This window comes from Salmo salar, chromosome 18 (assembly GCF_965601325.2).
Source record: "Salmo salar chromosome 18, fSalSal1, whole genome shotgun sequence".
Lineage (NCBI taxonomy): Eukaryota > Metazoa > Chordata > Actinopteri > Salmoniformes > Salmonidae > Salmo > Salmo salar.
Window position 1 is genome coordinate 2,763,345 of NC_138308.1, and position 21,819 is coordinate 2,785,163.

The following is a 21,819-nucleotide window of genomic DNA, read 5'->3' on the forward strand; positions in this document are numbered from 1 at the left end:
TTGTTATTGAAGTAGAAGTCCTGGGAGTGCATTCTGACGAAGACAACAAAGGTAATCAAACTTTTGTAATAGTAAATCTGACTTTGGTGAGTGCTACATTTGCTGGGTGTCTAAATAGCTAGCCCTGTGATGCCGGGCTATCTACTGAGAATATTGCAAAATGTGCTTTCACCGAAAAGCTATTTTAAAATCGGACACCTCGATTGCACAAAGGAGTTCTGTATCTATAATTCTTAAAATAATTGTTATGTTTTTTGTGAACGTTTATCGTGAGTAATTTAGTAATTTGTTAGTAAATTCCCCAGAAGTTTGCGGGGGGCTATGCTAGTTCTGAACGTCACATGCTAATGTAAAAAGCTGGTTTTTGATATAAATATGAACTTGATTGAACAAAACATGCATGTATTGTATAACATAATGTCCTAGGTGTGTCATCTGATGAAGATCATCAAAGGTTAGTGCTGCATTTAGCTGTCTTCTGGGTTTTTGTGACATTATATGCTAGCTTGAAAAATGGGTGTCTGATTATTTCTGGCTGGGTACTCTGCTGACATAATCTAATGTTTTGCTTTCGTTGTAAAGCCTTTTTGAAATTGGACAGTGTGGTTAGATTAACAAGAGTCTTCTCTTTAAAATGCTGTAAAATAGTCATATGTTTAAGAAATTGAAGTAATAGCATTTCTAAGGTTTTTGAAAATTGCGCCACGGGATTCAACTGGCTGTTGCGTAGGTGGGACGAATCCGTCACGCCTAGCCCAGAGAGGTTAAAAACAAAGGTGTCCATGTATGCCGATGACTCAAGGTTTATATTAAGTCCGCAAGCTAGATCCCTGCAATGTCTCATTGAAGATAACTTTTATGGACTGTTTTTTTCAAAATGGCCTTTTTGCCTTTGTGCAGATTGCCATGTCTCATTTTCAATTAATTTCTAAGTATCTCTCTTTTTCAAACAAGCATTGCAGAGCTGGCGGCAATTTAAATTTCATCCCCCTGAAAAGATAAAACAAATATTATGGCTGAATTAAATTGTGTTGGTTGATAAAATACCTGTATTTATGGAAAAGATGTTTGAAAATGATATTTTGTTTTTAAATGATATTGTAAATTGGAATGGTAGAGTTATGTCTTTTATGGAGTTATCAGAATTGTATGGGAAGGTCTGCTCAATCCAAGATTACAACCAATTGATTACAGCATTACCCCAAAAATGGAGGAAGCATGTGGCAGCGGGAGGAGGTAGGGAACTGGTCCGTCTGCCCAATATAAAGGATCAAAACTGGTGGAGGAATAAAAATAGAATAAATAGGAAAGTATACCAGTTTAATTTGAGGACCAGGATGTTGACAGCTGTGCCATACAGATTGCAAAATAGTTGGGAAGAGATTTTTGATGTACTGATTCCATGGTATGAGTTGATATATAAAATTATGCAAGATTCAAGATTTCGTGCATTTCAGCAAAAATGATCATACAGAACTCTTGCAACCAACTAAATGTATTTGGGGCATACAATCATAGCAGCTCTGCAGATTTTGTTGTGAGGATACAGAATCAATAGACCATTTATTTTGGTATTGCCCTCAGGTAGCCTGTTTCTGGTCTCAGGTTCAGGAATGGCTGAAAATGCATAACATTGATCTAAAATGGACCCTAGAAATAGTATTGTTGGGAGATCTGGAGAGACCGGGTCAGTCAATTACTAATATACTAATACTCTTAGTAAAAATATTTATCTTCAACTCGCATTCTGTAGATTTGATGGATTCAAACTGTATGTTAAACATCACAGCATGGTTGAAAGATACATGGGGTGTAGAAATCCGAAGAGGGTGGCCAGCAGAGATAGGTGGGATGGGCTGAAGGAAGCTGAGGGTTGGGATGTGGAATTGGAGACAAGTGGGAGTGGAGATGCTGGGCGGGGGATAGAATGACGGTCAAAGATGAAAGTAAAAAAATTAAGTAAAAATAAAAAGTATGTTTGAATGACACCGTGGGGAAGTGTTGTAACAGCTAATGCCTGTATGCCTGAGGATGATACCGCGCAGGTGTTTGTACACATGCATATACACACACTCTCATTCAAGTGAGAGTCTTGGGGGTGGGGTCTCGGATAGTTGAGGGGAAGCTCTTGGGAAACTGTGTGGGGGATCTTAGAGGGCTGGTGGCCTGGCGGTTGGGAGCTTGGGCCGGTGGCTGATGGGTCGCTGGTTCGGGTCCCCGTTTTTCACCTTGTGGGAGATCTGTCGACATGCCCTTGAGCAGGGCGTTGACCCTGGTTGCTTCTGCAGATCGCTCTGGATGGGAGTCTGTTAGATGACTGAATGTGATGTAGATGGTGAGCGGCTTCACTGCAAGTAGATTGTATGTTTTATAGACGCATTGTATGATACACTGAGAGCAAATGGCAGCCAAAGAGCTGAGCCACAGATCTCGGAGATATAGTGCAGCAGGTAACTTCGATTGTAAACTACATCAAACCACATCCACTGTGCACACACCTGTTCGCAAAGTTATCTGGAGATGTGGAATCAGAGCATGACAATGTTCTATTTCACATGAGGCTTGGTGGTTATCGCGGGTGAGTGTTGGAAAGATTTTTCGCATTGAGAGAGGAACTGTTGTCGTTCACAATGAATGTAAAAAAAAAGAATAGCATCAAACCCACCCATCTCATTAGTGGTGGTGAGATAAGATACATTATGCCAGACTAATTTTCAATTGACTGTCATAGCCCCACATTAAAAGTATGTGTAATACTGTTAGAATGTTTTTCAGTTGACTACCATAGCCCAAAATAAAAATGTTAACATTGGCTGTTAATTACATAATTGTTTTCACATGGTTGGGTATCACGAGACCAAAAAAGTTTGGGAAGCATTGCTTTCAACCTATTTTGATTGTATTGTAGTGATTGTGGTTTGTGTGTATGCTTGTTTTTAGCATGAGGTGCACTAAGTCATTTCCTATAAACTTCTGTTGGTTTAACAAAGTGCTGAATCTTGAGGGACAAAAATAACAAACAAAAGTAGGGTGATTTTAGATGAAGCCTCACCATTAGGTACGCTGACTGACATGTCGATGACATCACTGGCGTTGTCATGCACCGACACAAGGATCTCAAATGTGGCCACCAGCTCTCTGTTGAGTGGGTTATGCACAAACACAGCACCTGTGGGAACACACACACACACATACAGGTAACATATACACACAATTAACACACACAAATAGGCTCACACACATGCACATGTACATACACACGCACAGGCAGACACACACAGACGCACGCCCACATGCACGCACATACACACACTTACTTATACTGCATACACATGTTTACACAACATCCACAGAATCTGACAGGCAACTAAGTAAAGATACAATACTAAACATTATTGGGGCGGGAGCATAGCTTAGTGGTTAGAGTGTTGGACTAGTAACCGTAAGTTTGCAAGTTCGAATCCCTGAGCTGACAAGGTACAAATCTGTCATTCTGCCCCTGAACAAGGCAGTTAACCCACTGTTCCTAGGCTGTCATTGAAAATAAGAATTTGTTCTTATTAACTGACTTGCCTAGTTAAATAAAGGTAAAAATAAATAAAAATGATCTACTGTGTTTGTTGACTACTAACCTGTGTGGAAATCGATGCCAAATGACTCTTGCAGCCCATCTACAGGGTTATTCCCATCATCTTTGGCCTCCACAGAGATTATGTAATATTCCAGCCGGGGTCGTAGGTCATGATCCTCCGCGATGAGCGTTGCCACCACCACACCTGGTGGCGTAGACTCGTTTACGTTGATAGTCATCACGGGTTCAATGAAACGTGGTCGCGAGTCGTTGACATCATCCAGGATGACTGACAGGGTGGCAGTGCCCGACAATGAGGGCGTGCCGCGGTCTGTAGCCAAGATGACCAGGCGGTAGGAGCCGCGCTCCTCACGGTCGAGGATGGCGTTGCCCACCAGAACGGCGCCGGACAGGGAGTCGACTATGAAGCGGTCCTGGGCGCCACTTTCCAGCCGGTAGAGCAGCCAGGCGTTAGAGCCAGAATCAGCGTCACTGGCAGACAGTTGGGTCACCACCACACCTAAAACAGAGAGAGAGGAAAGAGGACACAGGGGTAAGGATAGAACACAAGGGGCAGGTTTCCCCGACATAGATTAAGCCTAGTCCTGGACAAAAAAATAATGTTTAATGGAGAAACTCCATTGAAAATGATTTTTGTCCAGGACTAGGCTTAAAGGGGCAATTTGCCATTCAAACAATAAAAAAAGCTGTCACTCCGCCACTGTTTTGGTACACAGCTGAGGGATTGGACTGGAGAAATGGAACCATTCTTAAATTCATAGACAGAGCTATGGATGCAAAGACTGACCATCCGTGATTTAAAATTATAGAATTATAATAATATAATAAAATTATACAGGGTTTGTTCACAATTCCATTGTTTCCAAACAATCAAGTAAAACAAGCTTAGATTTGGGGTTCTTACGGGGTACGACAGTTGAACTAAGACTGATTCATTTATAAGTTATATTCTTCAAGAATCAATGGGTATATATCATGAATTAAAAAAATTGATCTAGCAATGGATGTATTTGTGCATGTATTTGTGGCTTGGGATGATGTACACATAAGCATGCATACACGTACATACAGTTGAAGTTGGAAGTTTACATACACCTTAGCCAAATACATTTAAACTCAGTTTTTCACAATTCCTGACATTTAATCCTGGTACAAATTCCCTGTCTTAGGTCAGTTAGGATCACCACTTTATTTTAAGAATGTGAAATGTCAGAATAATAGCAGAGAGATTGTTATGGCCACTCCAATACCTTGACTTTGATGTCCTTAAGCCATTTTTCCACAACTTTAGAAGTATGCTTGGGGTCATTGTCCATTTGGAAGACCCACTTGTGGCCAAGCTTTACCTTCTTGACTGATGTCTGGAGATGTTGCTTCAATATATCTACATAATTTTCCTGCCTCATGATGCCATCTACTTTGTGAAGTGCTCCAGTCCCTCCTGCAGCAAAGCACCGCCGCAACATGATGCTGCCACCCCCGTGCTTCACGGTTGGGATGGTGTTCTTTGACTTGCAAGCCTCCCCCTTTTTCTTCCAAACATAACAATGGTCATTATGGCCAATCTGTTTTGTTTCATCAGACCAGAGGACCTTTCTCCAAAAAGTACAATCTTTGTCCCCATATGCAGTTGCAAACCGTAGTCTGTCTTTTTTATGGCAGTTTTGGAGCAGTGGCTTCTTCCTTGCTGAGCGGCCTTTCAGGTTATGTCGATATAGGACTCGTTTTACTGTGGATATAGATACTTTTGTACCTGTTTCCTCCAGCATCTTCACACGGTCCTTTGCTGTTGTTTTGGGATTGATTTGCACTTTTCGCACCAACGTATGTTCATCTCTAGAAGACAGAACGCGTCTTCTTCCTGAGCTGTATGACGGCTGCATGGTGTTTATACTTGTGTACTATTGTTTGTACAGATGAACGTGGTACCATCAGGTGTTTGGAAATTGCTCCCAAGGAGTTCTTTTCCTGGGGTCTTGGCTGATTTCTTTTGATTTTCCCATGATGTCAAGCAAAGAGGCACTGAGTTTGAAGGTAGACCTTGAAATACATCTACAGGTACACCTCCAATTGACTCAAATGATGTCAATTAGCCTATCAGAAGCTTCAAAAGCCATAACATCATTTTCTGGAATTTTCAAAGCTATTTAAAGGCACAGTCAACTTAGTGTATGTAAACTTCTGACCCACTGGAATTGTGATACAGTGAATTATAAATGAAATAATCTGTCTGTAAACAATTGTTGGAAAAATGACTTGTGTCATGCACAAAGTAGATGTCCTAACCGACTTGCCAAAACTATAGTTTGTTAACAATACATTTGTTGAGTGGTTGAAAAACAAGTTTTAATGACTCCAACCTAAGTGTATGTAATCTTCCGACTTCAACTGTATACACGCATGAATGCATGACACAGACACACCCATCCACACCAACACACACTCACCAGTGGGGCTGTTCTCAGGAAGGTGCACAGTTAGGCTGGGGGGGTTGAAGACAGGAGGGTTGTCATTCTGGTCCAGGATTGTCACAGTGAGGGGTACACTGCTGTTGAGCCCCCACACATCCTCCCCCACCAGGAACAGCTCCACTCGAGGCTCCACAAACATCTCCCGGTCCAACAGCGTTGCCTGTCGCACACGCACCACACCTGCAAGGGGGAACAAGGGAGAGGTACAGGCAGTGGCTTCATTGGTGATGACTTCAAAGGTGTTCTAATTAATTGCATGTGTGTATTGTTGTGAGTGAGAGTGTTTGTGTATGTGTTTGAGTGTGCATCTATTAGAGGTGTGTGATTGAGTGATCAATATGTGTGTGTATGTGTGTCTGTGTGTGTGTGTGTGTGTGACCTGTATCAGAGTCCACAGTGAAGAGATCCTGTCTTGTTCCCAGCAGATGGTACCTGACCACAGCGTTGGGCCCAATGTCTTTGTCCTCAGCCAACACTGGTCCGTTCAACACTGACACAGCACTGCCTAAGAGAGGGAGAGATGGAGAAAGGAAGATGTGCGTGATGGCAGAAGGGGAGAGGACAGTTAAATACAAGAGTTGAAGAGGGAAAAGCAAGAAAGATTGATGAAAGAGGGAAAGATTGAGATTGGGAAGAGAGAGAAAAATGAGTGATGGAAACAGAGGAAAGCAGAGATAGGTAGTGGGTGCCAAGGTAGGGACAGAGGTAGCAGAGGAATTATACATTATCAATTGAAACAAACAGATACACAGACAGACATAAAAACACACCAGTGAGGCTGTTACCTGTGGGGGAGTTCTCAGTGATCTCAGCCCGGTAGCTGGCCTGTGTGAATATGGGCCTGTTGTCATTCTCATCCAAAACTGTGATCACCAGCAGTTCTGAGTCCTGGAGAGAAGAATGGATGGAGGGAGAGTGTGACAGATTGGGGAGGGAGGGATGGGTGGATGTGGGGAAGGAAGGAGGGAGGGGCAAAGAAGAAGGTGAGAAATGTTCTCAATAAAAAAGCAAATAGCTGTAATTTCCTACAATATTTGAAGGTTGAGTGTCATTGAATAATGCCGTCTATGTAGAGCTGGGCAATATGGAAAAAATCCGTACTTGAAAATACAGAGGATCAACAACATTGCATTCACTCCACATTGCTTGCAACAACAATGTTTAGTAATACTGCTGGACAACACAGCAAAGAAATTCACTTATTGGCCTAATCTGAAAACTACAGGTTTGGGTCAAATCCAATACAACACAACACAGAGTGAAACCCGCTGTATTTTCAAGTATTGTCAAATCCAATCAAATCAAATTGTATTTGTCACATACACATGGTTAGTAGATGTTAAAAGAGAATGCAATCGTCCGCCTTGAATATTATTCATGTTCTGGTTAAAAAAGGCACTAATGATTTATGCTATACAACGTTTGACATGTTTGAACGAACGTAAATATTTTTTTCCCCCTCGTTCATGACGAGAAGTCCGGCTGGCATAGATCATGTGCTAACAACACAGAGCTTTTTGGACATAAATTATGAGCTTTTTCGAACAAAACTACATTTGTTATGGACCTGGGATTCCTGGAAGTGACATCTGATGAAGAGAATCAAAGGTAATGGATTATTTACATAGTATTTTCGATTTTAGATCTCTGCAACATGGCGGTTAGTCTGTATAGCAAAGCGTATTTTTCTGGGCGCAGTGCTCAGATTATTGCAAAGTGTGATTTTCCAGTAAGGTTATTTTTAAATCTGGCAATCCGGTTCCGTTCAAGAGATGTAAATCTATAATTCTTTGAATGACAATATAATATTTTACCAATGTTTTCGAATAGTAATTATTTAATTTGTTGTGCTGCTTGACTGGCGGTTATTGGAGGGAAACGATTTCCTCAACATCAACGCCATAGTAAAACGCTGTTTTTGGATATAAATATGAACTTGATAGAACAAAAAATGCATGCATTGTCTAACATAATGTCCTAGGAGTGTCATCTGATGGAGATTGTCAAAGGTTAGTGCATCATTTTAGCTGGTTTTCTGCTTTTGGTGACGCCTGTCTTTGAATTGACAAAACATTACACACAGCTATTGTCAATGTACTCTCCTAACATAATCTAACTTTATGCTTTTGCCGTAAAGCCTTTTTGAAATCGGACAATGTGGTTAGATTAAGGAGATGTTTATCTTTCAAAGGGTGTAAGATAGTTGTATGTTTGAGAAATTTGAATTATGACATTTAATTGTTTTCAAATTTGGCGCTCTTGATATTTCACCTGTTGTTGATAGGGTGTACCAGGGGTGGGACGCTTGCGTCCCACATAGCCCATAGAGGTTAATCTGGTTACTACTCCTGCCCAGTAACTAGAATATGCATATAATTATTGGCTTTGGATAGAAAACACTCCAAAGTTTCTAAAACTGTTTGAATGGTGTCTGTGAGTATAACAGAACTCAAATGGCAGGTCAAAACCTGAGAAGATTCTGTACAGGAAGTACCCTGTCTGACCATTTCTTGGCCTTCTTTGCCATCTCTATCCATTACAAAGGATCTCTGCTGTTACGTGACACTTCCTACGGCTCCAATGGGCTCTCAGAAGGCGGCAAAAAGCTGAATCGTGGCTTTGCAGGCTCTGGCTGAAAAAAAGTAGCGCGTTTGGGTAGTGGCTGCTTACAGTACTGTGAGACTCAGGCGCGTGCTCGCGTCGACCGAATGCTTTGTTTTCTTTCCTCTGTTTACCTAAACGGAGATTCCCGGTCGGAATATTATCGCTTTTTTACGAGAAAAATGGCATAAAAATGGATTTTAAACAGCGGTTGACATGCTTCGAAGTACGAAAATGGAATATTTAGAATTTTTTTGTCACGAATTGCGCCATGCTCGTGACCCTGATTTACCATTTCGGATAGTGTCTGGAACGCACGAACAAAACGCCGCTATTTGGATATAACGATGGATTATTTTGGACCAAACCAACATTTGTTATTGAAGTAGCAGTCCTGGGAGTGCATTCTGACGAAGACAACAAAGGTAATCAAACTTTTGTAATAATAAATCTGACTTTGGTCAGGGCTAAACTTGGTGGGTGTCTAAATGGCTAGCCGTGATGGCTGGGCTATCTACTGAGAATATTGCAAAATGTGCTTTCACCGAAAAGCTATTTTAAAATCGGACACCAAGGAGTTCTGTATCTATAATTCTTAAAATAATTGTTATGTTTTTTGTGAATGTTTATCGTGAGTAATTTAGTAAATTGTTAGTAAATTCCCCAGAAGTTTGCGGGGGGTATGTTAGTTCTGAACGTCACATGCTAATGTAAAAAGCTGGTTTTTGATATAAATATGAACTTGATTGAACAAAACATGCATGTATTGTATAACATAATGTCGTAGGTGTGTCATCTGATGAAGATCATCAAAGGTTAGTGCTGCATTTAGCTGTCTTCTGGGTTTTTGTGACATTATATGCTAGCTTGAAAAATGGGTGTCTGATTATTTCTGGCTGGGTACTCTGCTGACATAATCTAATGTTTTGCTTTCGTTGTAAAGCCTTTTTGAAATCGGACAGTGTGGTTAGATTAACAAGAGTCTTGTCTTTAAAATGCTGTAAAATAGTCATATGTTTGAGAAATTGAAGTAATAGCATTTCTAAGGTATCTGAAAATCGCGCCAATGGATTCAACTGGCTGTTGCGTAGGTGGGACGAATTCGTCCCGCCTAGCCCAGAGAGGTTAAAGTGGCTAGTGATAGATTTATTACATACATTTTTCCATTATTAAAGTGGCTAGAGTTGAGTCAGTATGTTGGCAGCAGCCACTCAATGTTAGTGATGACTGTTTAACAGTCTGATGGCCTTGAGATAGAAGCTGTTTTTCAGTCTCTCGGTCCCCACTTTGATGGACCTGTACTGACCTCGCCTTCTGGATGATAGCGGGGTGAATAGGCAGTGGCTTGGGTGGTTGTTGTCCTTGATGATCTTTTTGGCCTTCCTGTGCCATCGGGTGGTGTAGGTGTCCTGGAGGGCAGGTAGTTTGCCCCCCGGTGATGCGTTGTGCAGACCTCAATACCCTCTGGAGAGCCTTACAGTTGTGGGCAGAGCAGTTGCCGTACCAGGCAGTGATAGGATGCTCTCGATTGTGCATCTGTAAAAGTTTGAGTGTTTTTGATGACCAGCCGAATTTCTTCAGCCTCCTGAGGTTGAAGAGGCGCTACTGTGCCCTCTTCACTACCCTGTCTGTGTGGGTGGACCATTTCAGTTTGTCCGTGATGTGTACGCAGAGGAACTTACAACTTTCCACCCTCTCCACTACTGTCCCGTCGATGTGGATTGGGGGCTGCTCCCTCTCCTGTTTCCTGAGGTCCACGATCATCTCCTTTGTTTTGTTGACATTGAGTGTGAGGTTATTTTCCTGACACCACACTCTGAAGGCCCTCACCTCCTCCCTGTATGCCGTCTCGTTGTTGTTGGTAATCAAGTCTACCACTGTAGTGTCGTCTGCAAACTTGATGATTGAGTTGGAGGCGTGCATGGCCACGCAGTCATGGTTGAACAGGGAGTACAGGAGAGGGCTGAGAACGCACTGTTGTGGGGCCCCAGTGTTGAGTATCAGCGGGGTGGAGATGTTGTTACCTACCCTCACCACCTGGGTCGGCCCGTCAGGAAGTCCAGGGCTCATTTGCATAGGGAGGGGTCGAGACCCAGGGTCTTGAGCTTTGTGACGAGTTTGGAGGGTACTATGGTGTTAAATGCTGAGCTGTAGTCGATGAACAGCATTCTTACATTGGTATTCCTCTTGTCCAGATGGGTTAGGGCAGTGTGCAGTGTGATTGCGATTGCGTCATTTGTGGACCTATTGGGGCGGTAAGCAAATTGGAGTGAGTCTAGGGTGTCAGGTCGGGTGGAGGGGATATGGTCCTTGACTAGTCTCTCAAAGCACTTCATGATGACGGAATTGAGTGCAAAGGTAGTCATTTAGCTCAGTTACATTAGCTTTCTTGTGAACAGGAACAATGATGGCCCTCTTGAAGCATGTGGGAACAGCAGACTGGGATAAGCATTGATTGAATATGTCCGTAAACACACCAGCCAGCTGGTCTGCACATGCTCTGAGGACGCGGCTGGGGATGCCATCTGGGCCTGCAGCCTTGCGAGGGTTAACTCGTTTAAATGTTTTACTCACGTTGGCTGCAGTGAAGGAGAGCCTTCAGGTTTTGGTAGCGGGCGGTGTCAGTGGCACTGTATTGTCCTCAAAGCGAGCAAAGAAGTTGTTTATTTTGTTTGGGAGCAAGACATCGTGGTCCGTGACGGGGCTGGTTTTTCTTTTGTAGTCCTTGATTGACTGTAGACCCTGCCACATACCACTCGTGTCTGAGCCGTTGACTTACGACTCTACTTTGTCTCTATAGTGAGGGAAAAAGTATTTGATCCCCTGCTGATTTTGTACGTTTTCCCACTGACAAAGAAATTATCAGTCTATAATTTTAATGGTAGGTTTATTTGAACGGTGAGAGACAGAATAACTACAAAAAAATCCAGAAAAACGCATGTCAAAAATGTTATAAATTGATTTGCATTTTAATGAGGGAAATAAGTATTTGACCCCGTCTCAATCAGAAAGAGTTCTGGCTCCCAGGTGTCTTTTATACAGGTAACGAGCTGAAATTAGGAGCACACTCTTAACTTCTCTAGGGTAGGGGGCAGTATTTTGACGTCCGGATGAAGAAGGTGCCCAGAGTAAACTGCCTGCTACTCAGTCCCAGAAGCTAAGATATGCATATTATTAGTAGATTCGGATAGAAAACACTGACGTTTCTAAAACTGTTTGAATGATGTCTGTGAGTATAACAGAACTCATATGGCAGGCAAAAACCTGAGAAATAAATACAACCAGGAAGTGTGGAAATCTGAGGATGTAGTTTTTCAAGTGATTCCCTATCCAGTATACAGTGTCAATGGGGTCATTTTGCACTTCCTAAGGCTTCCACTAGATGTCAACAGTCTTTAGAACATTGTTTCATGCTTCTACTGTGAATGGGGAGAGAATAAGAGCATATGGAGTCAGATGACTGAGGAAATGACATGAGCTCAATCGCGTGCGCTCACATGAGAGTTAGCTGTGTTCCTTTTCTTTTTTGAAGACAAAACTAATCGTCCGGTTGGAATATTATGGAAGATTTATGATGAAAACATCCTAAAGATTGATTCTATACATCGTTTGACATGTTTCTACAAACTGTAGTTTAACTTTTTTGACTTTTCGTCTGGACTTAGTAAGCGCATGCCTTGCATTTGGAATAGTGAACCTAACGTGCGAACAAAATGGAGGTATTTGGACATAAAGATTAAGTTTATCGAACAAAACAAACATTTATTCTGGAACTGGGCTTCCTGGGAGTGCATTCCGATGAAGATCATCAAAGGTAAGTGAATATTTATAATGTAATTTTTGTCATTTCTGTTGACTCCAAAATGGCAGGTATCTGTATGGCTTGTTTTGATATCTGAGCGCTGTACTCAGATTATTGCAAAGTTTCCTTTCGCCGTAAAGCTTTTTTGAAATCTAACACAGCAGTTGCATTAAGGAGAAGTGTATCTATAATTCTTTGAAAAACAGTTGAATATTTTATCAACTTTATGATGAGTATTTATGTAAATTGATGTGCTCATTCACCGCAGGTTTTGGGAGCAAAACATTTCTGAACATTACACGCCAATGTAAAATGGGGTTTTTGGATATAAATATGAACTTTATCGAGCAAAGCATATTTTGTGTAACATGAAGTCCTATGAGTGCCATCTGATGAAGATCATCAAAGGTTAGTAAGTAATTTTAGCTGTATTTCTAGTTTTTGTGATGCCTCTCCTTGCTTGGAAAATGGCTGTGTGGTTTTTCTTGTCTCGGCGCTGTCCTAACATAATCTAATGTTATGCTTTCGCCGTAAAGCCTTTTTAAAATCAGACAATGTGGTTGGAATAACGAGAAGTGTATCTTTAAAATGGGATATAATAGTTGTATGTTTGAGAAATTTGAATTATGAGATTTTTGTTGTTTTGAATTTTCCGCCCTGCTATTTCACTGGCTGTTGAATAGTGTGTCTGTTGAACGCTCACTGGCTGTTGAACGCTAGCGTCCCACATACCCTAGAGAGGTTAAAGGGAGTGCTCCTAATCTCAGCTTGTTACCTATATAAAAGACACCTGTCCACAGAAGCAATCAATCAATCAGATTCCAGACTCTCCACCATGGCCAAGAACAAAGAGCTCTCCAAGGATGTCAGGGACAAGATTGTAGACCTACACAAGGCTGGAATGGGCTACAAGACCATCGCCAAGCAACTTGGTGAGAAGGTGACAACAGTTGGTGCGATTATTCGCAAATGGAAGAAACACAAAATAACTGTCAATCTCCCTCGGCCTGGAGCTCCATGCAAGATCTCACCTCATGGAGTTGCAATGATCATGAGAACGGTGAGGAATCAGCCCAGAACTACATGGGAGGATCTTGTCAATGATCTCAAGGCAGCTGGGACCATAGTCACCAAGAAAACAATTGGTAACACATTACGCTGTGAAGGACTGAAATCCTGCAGTGCCCGCAAGGTCCCCCTGCTCAAGAAAGCACATATACATGCCCGTCTGAAGTTTGCCAATGAACATCTGAATAATTCAGAGGACAACTGGGTGAAGGTGTTGTGGTCAGATGAGTCCAAAATGGAGCTCTTTGGCATCAACTCAACTCGCCGTGTTTGGAGGAGGAGGAATGCTGCCTATGACCCCAAGAACACCATCCCCACCGTCAAACATGGAGGTGGAAACATTATGCTTTGGGGCTGTTTTTCTGCTATAGACTGATCATTTCTTTGTCAGTGGGCAAACATACAAAATCAGCAGGGGATCAAATACTTTTTCCCTCACTGCATACTGACGCTTAGCTTGTTTGATTGCCTTGTGGAGGGAATAGCTACACTGTTTTGTATTCGGTCATGTTTCCGGTCACCTTGTCATGATTAAAAGCAGTGGTTCGCGCTTTCAGTTTTGCACGAATGCTGCCATCAATCCACGGTTTCTGGTTGGTCCACGTGATCGAAGCGTTCTTGAAGCGTGGAATCCAATTGGTCGGACCAGCGTTGAACAGACCTGAGCGCGGGTGCTTCCTGTTTTAGTTTTTGTCTATAGGCTGGGAGCAACAAAATGGAGTCGTGGTCAGCTTTTCTGAAAGGAGGGCGGGGGAGGGCCTTATATGCGTCACGTAAGTTAGAATAACAATGATCCAGGGTTTTGCCAGCCCGGGTCGTGCAATCGATATGCTGATAACATTTTGGGAGCCTTGTTTTCAGATTAGCCTCGTTAAAATCCCCACCTACAATAAATGCAGCCTCAGGATATGTGGTTTCCAGTTTACATAGAGTCAAATGAAGTTCTTTCAAGGCCGTTGATGTGTCTGCTTGGGGGGGAATATACACGACTGTGATTATGATCGAAGAGAATTCTCTTGGTAGATAATGCTGTCGGCATTTGATTGTGAGGAATTCTAAGTCAGGTGAACAAAAGGACTTGAGTTCCTGTATGTTGTTATGATCACACCACGTCTCGTTAATCATAAGGCATACACCCCCGCCCTTCTTCTTACCAGAGAGGTGCTTGTTTCTGTCGGCGCGATGCGTGAAGAAACCAGCTGGCTGTACCGACTCCGATAGCGTGTCTCGAATGAGCCATGTTTCCGCGAAACAAAGAACGTTACAGTCTCTGATGTCTCTCTGGAAGACAACCCTTGCTCGGATTTCGTCTACCTTGTTGTCAAGAGACTGGACATTGGCGAGTGGTATGCTCGGGAGCGGTGCGCGATGTGCCCGTCTACGGAGCCTGACCAGAAGACCGCTCCATCTGCCCCTTCTGCAGCGCCGTTGTTTTAGGTTGCCGGCTGGGATCCGATCCATTGTCCTGGCTGGTGGGCCAAACAGAGGATCCGCTTCGGGAAAGTCGTATTCCTGGTTGTAATGTTGGTGAGTTGACGTTGCTCTTATATCCAATAGTTCCTCCCAACTGTATGTAATAAAACCTAAGATTTCCTGGGGTAACAATGCAAGAAATAACATAAAAAACAAAATACTACTTAGTTTCCTAGGAACGCGAAGCGAGGCGGCCATCTCTGTCGGCGCCGGAAGACACCAGGTGGCAGCATCATGTTATGGGTATGCTTATCAACAACTTGGACTGGGGAGTTTGTTAGGTTCAAATTAAATATGAAAGGACCAAAGCAGAGGTAAATAATTATAGGAAAACCCTGGGGTGGAGATTTATTTTTCAGCAGGACATTTACAAAAATGTCAATGCCAAAGACACACCAAAATGGCTTTTCAATATGTATTGAGTGGTTCCTGAGTGGTCCAGTCTCAGTCCTGACTTACAGTGCATTCGGGAAGTATTCAGACCCCTTCACTTTTTCCAAAATGTTTTACGTTACAGCCTTATTCTGAAATTGATGAGGGAATAAAAAAACATAAATCTACACACAATACCCAATAATGACAAAGCAAAAACAGTTTTTTAGACATTTTTACAAATGTATACAAATAAAAAAAATCTACATAAGTATTAAAACCATTCACTCAGTACTTTGTTGAAGCACCTTTGGCATGATTACAGCCTCGAGTCTTCTTAGGTATGACACTACAAGCTTGGCACACCTGTATTTGGGGAGTTTAGGGTCGTTGTCCTGTTGGAAGGTGAGTCTTTTCCCCAGAGGTCCTGAGTGCTCTGGAGCAGGTTTTCATCAAGGATCTCTCTGTAATTTGCTCTGTTCATCTTTCCCTCAATCCTGATTAGTCTCCCAGTCCCTGAAAATCATCCCCACAGCATGATGCTTGCACCACCATGCTTCACCATAGGGATGGTATTGGCCAGGTGATGAGCGGTGCCAGGCCAAAGAGTTCAATCTTGGTTTCATCAGACCAGAGGATCTTGTTTCTTATGGTCTGAGAGTCCTTTAGGTGCTTTTTGGCAAACTGGCTGACATGTGACTTTTACTGGGGAGTGCCTTCCGTCTAGCCACTCTACCATAACGCCTGATTGGTGGAGTGCTGCAGAGATGGTTGTCCTCCTGGAAGGTTCTCCCATCTCCACAGAGGAACTATGGAGCTCTGTCAGAGTGACCATCAGGTTCTTGGTCACCTTCCTGACACAGGCCCTTCTCTCCCAATTGCTCAGTTTGGCTGGGCGGCCAGCTCTAGGAAGAGTCTTGGTGGTTCCAAACTTCTTCCATTTAAGAATGATGGAGGCCACTGTGTTCTTGGGGACCTTCAATGCTGCAGTTTTTTGGTACCCTTCCCCAGATCTGTGCCTCGACACAATCCTGTCTCGGAGCTCTACGGACAATTCCTTTGACCTCATGGCTTCTTTTTTGCTCTGACATGCACTGTCAGGTGTGGGACTTTATATAGACAGGTGTGTGCCTTTCCAAATCATGTCCAATCAATTGAATTTACCACAGGTGTAGAAACAAGTTGTAGGAACATCTCAAGGATGGTCAATGGAAGCAGGATGCACCTGATTTTTTATTTATTTTAATACATTTGCAAAAAAGAAAAAAAACTGTTTTTGCTTTGTCATTATGAGGTATTGTGTGTAGATTGATGAGGGGAGAAAATAATTTAATTCCTTTTAGCATAAGGCTGGAACGTAACAAAAAGTGGATAAAGTGAAGGGGTCTGAATACTTTCCAAATGCACTGTATATTTTGCTTGAAAATCTGAGACAGGGTTTGAATATAGCTGTCCATCAATGACTCCCAACCAAATTTTGTGAACTTGAACACTTTTTACAAAAACAATGAATATATGTATGTTGCCATAAGAGTTGCAATTTGATAGAATCTTATTCAAAATGATTCACAGCTGTAATGGCTGCCAAAGGTGCTTCCACCAAGTATTAACTCTGGGGTTAAAGACATGCGCAATCAAGACATTTTACATTTTCACTTTGAAAATGTAGAATAGGTTATGTAGATCTGTAAAAAAAAATCTGATTGAATCTGTTTTTATATTCAATAATAAAGACTGTGCAAGAGGTGTGTAGACTTTCACTAGGCATTGTAGATACTCAATGATAAGATTAGTGTACGATTTTGCAGAATTTTGGTAGCTTGCAGCTGAGGAAGCAGTGGCTTGACTTTGCCAGTAAATAGCGTATGGGCTGAGAGGTGTGTGTGTGTGTGTGTGTGTGTGTGTGTGTGTGTGTGTGTGTGTGTGTGTGTGTGTGTGTGTGTGTGTGTGTGTGTGTGTGTGTGTGTGTGTGTGTGTGTGTGTGTGTGTGTGTGTGTGTGTGTGTGTGTGTGTGTGTGTGTGTGTGTGTGTGTGTGTGTGTGTGGCAGTACCCGGCGAGCGATGCGGGGGTTCTCAGGGTTGTCTTTGACTGTAATGGCCAGTCTGTACTCTGCCACTCTCTCTCTGTCCAGAGGCCTGTTTACCTGCACCACCCCTGTCTGAGAGAGAGAGAGAGAGAGAGAGAGAGAGGAGAGAGAGAGAGAGAGAGATGATAGAAATGAGTATACCCTTCCCTTTTCAATGCCTTTCTATGACTTTCTATCTATTTCTCTGTCTAGATTTTTCTACCTCTCCTCTATCTGTTCTACCCCTTTACTCCCTCTCCGTAACCCTTCTTCCTTTATCCACATTTTTCCTTTTTCCCCTCTATCCCTTTCCCAACCTTATCACCCTCTCTCTCCTTTTCCTCCCTCACACCATCTGTCCCTATCCCCTCCTTCCCTCCCCCTCCATCCCCTGCTTTCCCTCCCTCTCACAGTGTCGTTGATGTAGAAGGCGCCGTCGCGGTTTCCAGCAGTGATGTTGTAGGTGAGTAGGGCGTTGCGTCCACTGTCTACATCCTGCGCTCTGACCCTGGCCACCGAGGTGTAGACGGACGCGCCCTCGCTCACACTGGTGTTGTGGGGCAGGTTGAGCAGTACGGGGTCGTTGTCATTGATGTCCAGAACATGGACACCCACCACCACCTGGGAGATGGAGGAGACACAAGACAGGGTGGCACTTAGTCTTTGTGTGTGTGTGTGTGTGTGTGTGTGTGTGTGTGTGTGTGTGTGTGTGTGTGTGTGTGTGTGTGTGTGTGTGTGCGTGCGTGCGTGCGCATGGGCACATGTGTTGTGTTCATTGAAGTGTCTGAGCATGTTAGAAGGAAGCACCACAAGATCAGTGCATGTCTGTGCGAACACACCATGCTGCTGCGTGGTGGTTTGCCCAGGTCTTTGGCCATGACAGTGATGTTGTAGAAGGGTGTGGTCTCTCTGTCTAGCTCCACATCTCTCCTCACACGCAGCTCCCCCTCCACTGGAGATATCACAAACTCATCTGAGAGAGTAAGAGAGAGTGAGAAAGAGAAAGAGAGAGAGAAGGAGGGCATGATTAGTTGGTTACTAGCCGTATATACTGCGCACACATACACACACACACGGACGGAAGCTCACCAGCATGCATGCACACACACACACAATAACCCATCCCCTCCTCCACAAAGATACACACACATACACCCACCGCAACTATGGCTGTGTCGGTCATTACATTTTCTCAACCGGTAACTGTCATGCAAATAAATAACCCAGTCAGTAATACCAGCAACCATCCAGGGCCTCGTTTCCCAGAGCCTTCATAGGGTTAAGATTGTCATTAGAACCATTTTACAATGTATCTTTAGTAACTAAGCTGTTTCCCAGAACCTTCGTTAGTAATGTGACTCTTTGAAACCTTTGCACATTTAAAGCAGCCAAAGTGCATCGTTAGATGTTTTGCATTTTATTCTCAGTAGATATCAGCTAAACATAGAATCAAGATGTTTAGCCTAGGTATCTGTCTGACTGTGACCGCTGATAACTTTAGAGCGAAGTTGACTACAAATTCAAAGTTGCCAATGTATTTGCAATTGTTACAAACAATTGAAAGATAAAACGATGCTTCAAATGAAAACTGAGATGACTGCATTAAAAGATAAATAGGCTACATTCTTCAATCATATTGAAATCATATTGAGTTCTATTTTGCTACTAGTCTACCGTCAAATCTTTGGCTCAATATGTTTCATGACGTCCTAGCCGTGTCTGAATCCTGGCTTAGGGAGGTCACCAAAAATCCTGAAATTTCCATCCCTAACTATAACATTTTCAGACACGATAGAACTGCCAAAGGGGGGGAAGTTGCAATCTACTGCAGAGATAGCCTGCAGAGTTCTGTTATACTATCCAGGTCTCTGCCCAAACAATGAGCTCCTACTTTTAAAAATCCACCTTTCCAGAAACAAGTTTCTCACCGTTGCTGTTTGTTATAGACCACCTTCTGCCCTCAGCTATGCCCTGGACACCATATGTGAATTGATTGCCCCCCATCTATCTTCAGAGCTCGTATTGTTAGGTGACCTAAACTGGGACATGCTTAACACCCCGGCCGTCCTACAATCTAAGCTAGATGCCCTCAATCTCACACAAATGATCAATGAATCTACCAGGTACAACCCCAAATCCGTAAACAAGGGCACCCTCATAGATATCATCCTGACCAACAAACTCCAAAAAGTTCTGGGACACTGTAAAGTCCATGGAGAATAAGAGCACCTCCTCCCAGCTGCCCACTGCACTGAGGCTAGGAAACACTGTCACCATCGATAAATCCATGATAATTGACAATTTCAAAAAACATTATTTTTACGGCTGGCCATGCTTTCCACCTTGCTACCCTTACCCTGGTCAACAGCCCTGCACCCCCCACAGCAGCCCAAGCCTCCCCATTTCTCCTTCACCCAAATCCAGATAGCTGATGTTCTGAAAGAGTTGCAAAATCTGGACCCGTACAAATCAGCTGGGCTAGACAATCTGGACCCTCTCTTTCTAAAATTTTCCGCTGCAATTGTTGCAACCCCTATTACTAGCCTGTTCAACCTCTCTTTTGTATCGTCTGAGATCCCCAAAGATTGGAAAGCTGCCGCGGTCATCCCCCTCTTCAAAGGGGGAGACACTCTAGACCTAAACCGTTACAGACCTATATCTATCCTACACTGCCTTTCTAAGGTCTTCGAAAGCCATGTTAACAAACAGATCACCGACCATTTCGAATTCCACAATACATTCTCCGCTATGCAACCTGGTTTCCGAACAATATCATAACCGCCATCGATAAAAAAAACTCAACAGCCTTGGTTTCTCAAATGACTGCATCGCCTGGATCACCAACTACTTCTCAGACAGAGTTCAGTGTGTCAAATCGGAGGGCCTGTTGACTGGACCTCTGGCAGTGTCTATGGGGGTGCCACATGGTTCAATTCTCAGGGTGACTCTTTTCTCTCTATATATCAATGATGTCACTCTTGCTGCTGGTGATTGTCTGATCCACCTCTACGCAGACGACACCATTCTGTATACTTCTGGCCCTTCTTTGGACACTGTGTTAACTAACCTCCAGACAAGCTTCAATGCCATACACCTCTCCTTCCGTGGCCTCCAACTGCTCTTAAATGCAAGTAAAACTAAATGCATGCTCTTCAACCGATTGCTGCCCACACCTGCCCGCCCGTCCAGCATCACTACTCTGGAAGGTTCTGACTTAGAATATGTGGACAACTACAAATACCTAGGTGTCTGGTTAGACTGTAAACTCTCCTTCCAGACTCACATTAAGCATCTCCAATCCAAAATTAAAGCTAGAATCGGCTTCCTATTTCGCAACAAAGCATCCTTCACTCATGCTGCCAAACATAGCCTCGTAAAACTGACTATCCTACCGATCCTTGACTTCGACGATGTCATTTACAAAATAGCCTCCAACACTCTACTCAGCAAATTGGATGCAGTCTATCACAGTGCTATCTGTTTTGTCACCAAAGCCCCATATACTACCCACCATTGCGACCTGTATGTTCTCGTTGTCTGGCCCTCGCATCATATTCGTCGCCGAACACACTGGCTCCAGGTCATCTATAAGTATTTTCTTGGTAAAGCCAGCCTTATCTCAGCTCACTGGTCACCATAGCAGCACCCACCCGTAGCACGCGCTCCAGCAGGTATATTTCACTGGTCACCCCCAAAGCCAATTCCTCCATTGGCCGCCTTTACTTCCAGTCCTCTGCTGCCAATGACTGGAACGAATTGCAAAAATCACTGAAGCTGGAGACTCAAATCTCCATCACTAACTTTAAGCATCAGCTATCAGAGCAGCTCACAGAACATTGCACCTGTACATAGCCCATCTGTAAATAGCCCATCCAACTACATCATCCCCATACTGTTATTTATTTTTTGCTCCTTTGCACACCAGTATCTCTACTTGCACATCTATCACTCCAGTGTTTAAATGCTAAATTGTAATTACTTTGCCACTACGGCCTATTTATTGCCTTACCTCCCTAATCTTACCTCATTTGCACACACTGTATATAGTTTTTTTCTATTGTGTTATTGACTGTACATTTGTTTTTTCCATGTGTAACTCTGTTGTTGTTTGTGTCGCACAACTTTGCTTTATCTTGGCCAGGTCGCAGTTGTAAATTATAACTTGTTCTCAACTGGACTACCTGGTTAAATAAAGGTGAAATATTTTTTCTAAATGTGTGGCAAGATATGCACAATGATGTGCACAATCTATGATTTAGCGCATTATTATTGGGTAAACATAATAAGCCACCTCAATTTTTGCAGTCATATGTGGTAACATCTCTCTAGGAGCTGATCAATCGTCAGTATTGTGGAATAATTATAATGTTAAGT

At 43.0% G+C, this 21,819-nt stretch overlaps 1 protein-coding gene across 1 annotated transcript in view; it reads right to left on the bottom strand.

Annotated features, from left to right (window-relative positions):
* LOC106576894 (cadherin-23) overlaps positions 1–18,412 on the bottom strand; it is an 84,852-nt gene extending 66,440 nt beyond the window's left edge. The window contains exons 1-8 of the mRNA XM_045700638.2: positions 18,285–18,412; positions 17,857–18,066; positions 17,431–17,538; positions 6,849–6,951; positions 6,443–6,568; positions 6,040–6,243; positions 3,633–4,091; positions 3,053–3,169 (exon numbers count right to left, since the gene is read on the bottom strand). Of these exons, the coding sequence (XP_045556594.2) occupies positions 3,053–3,169; positions 3,633–4,091; positions 6,040–6,243; positions 6,443–6,568; positions 6,849–6,951; positions 17,431–17,538; positions 17,857–18,066; positions 18,285–18,323 (1,366 nt within the window). The 5' untranslated portion in view covers positions 18,324–18,412. The remainder of the gene's footprint in view (positions 1–3,052; positions 3,170–3,632; positions 4,092–6,039; positions 6,244–6,442; positions 6,569–6,848; positions 6,952–17,430; positions 17,539–17,856; positions 18,067–18,284) is intronic.
* Positions 18,413–21,819: the final 3,407 nt, after the last annotated feature.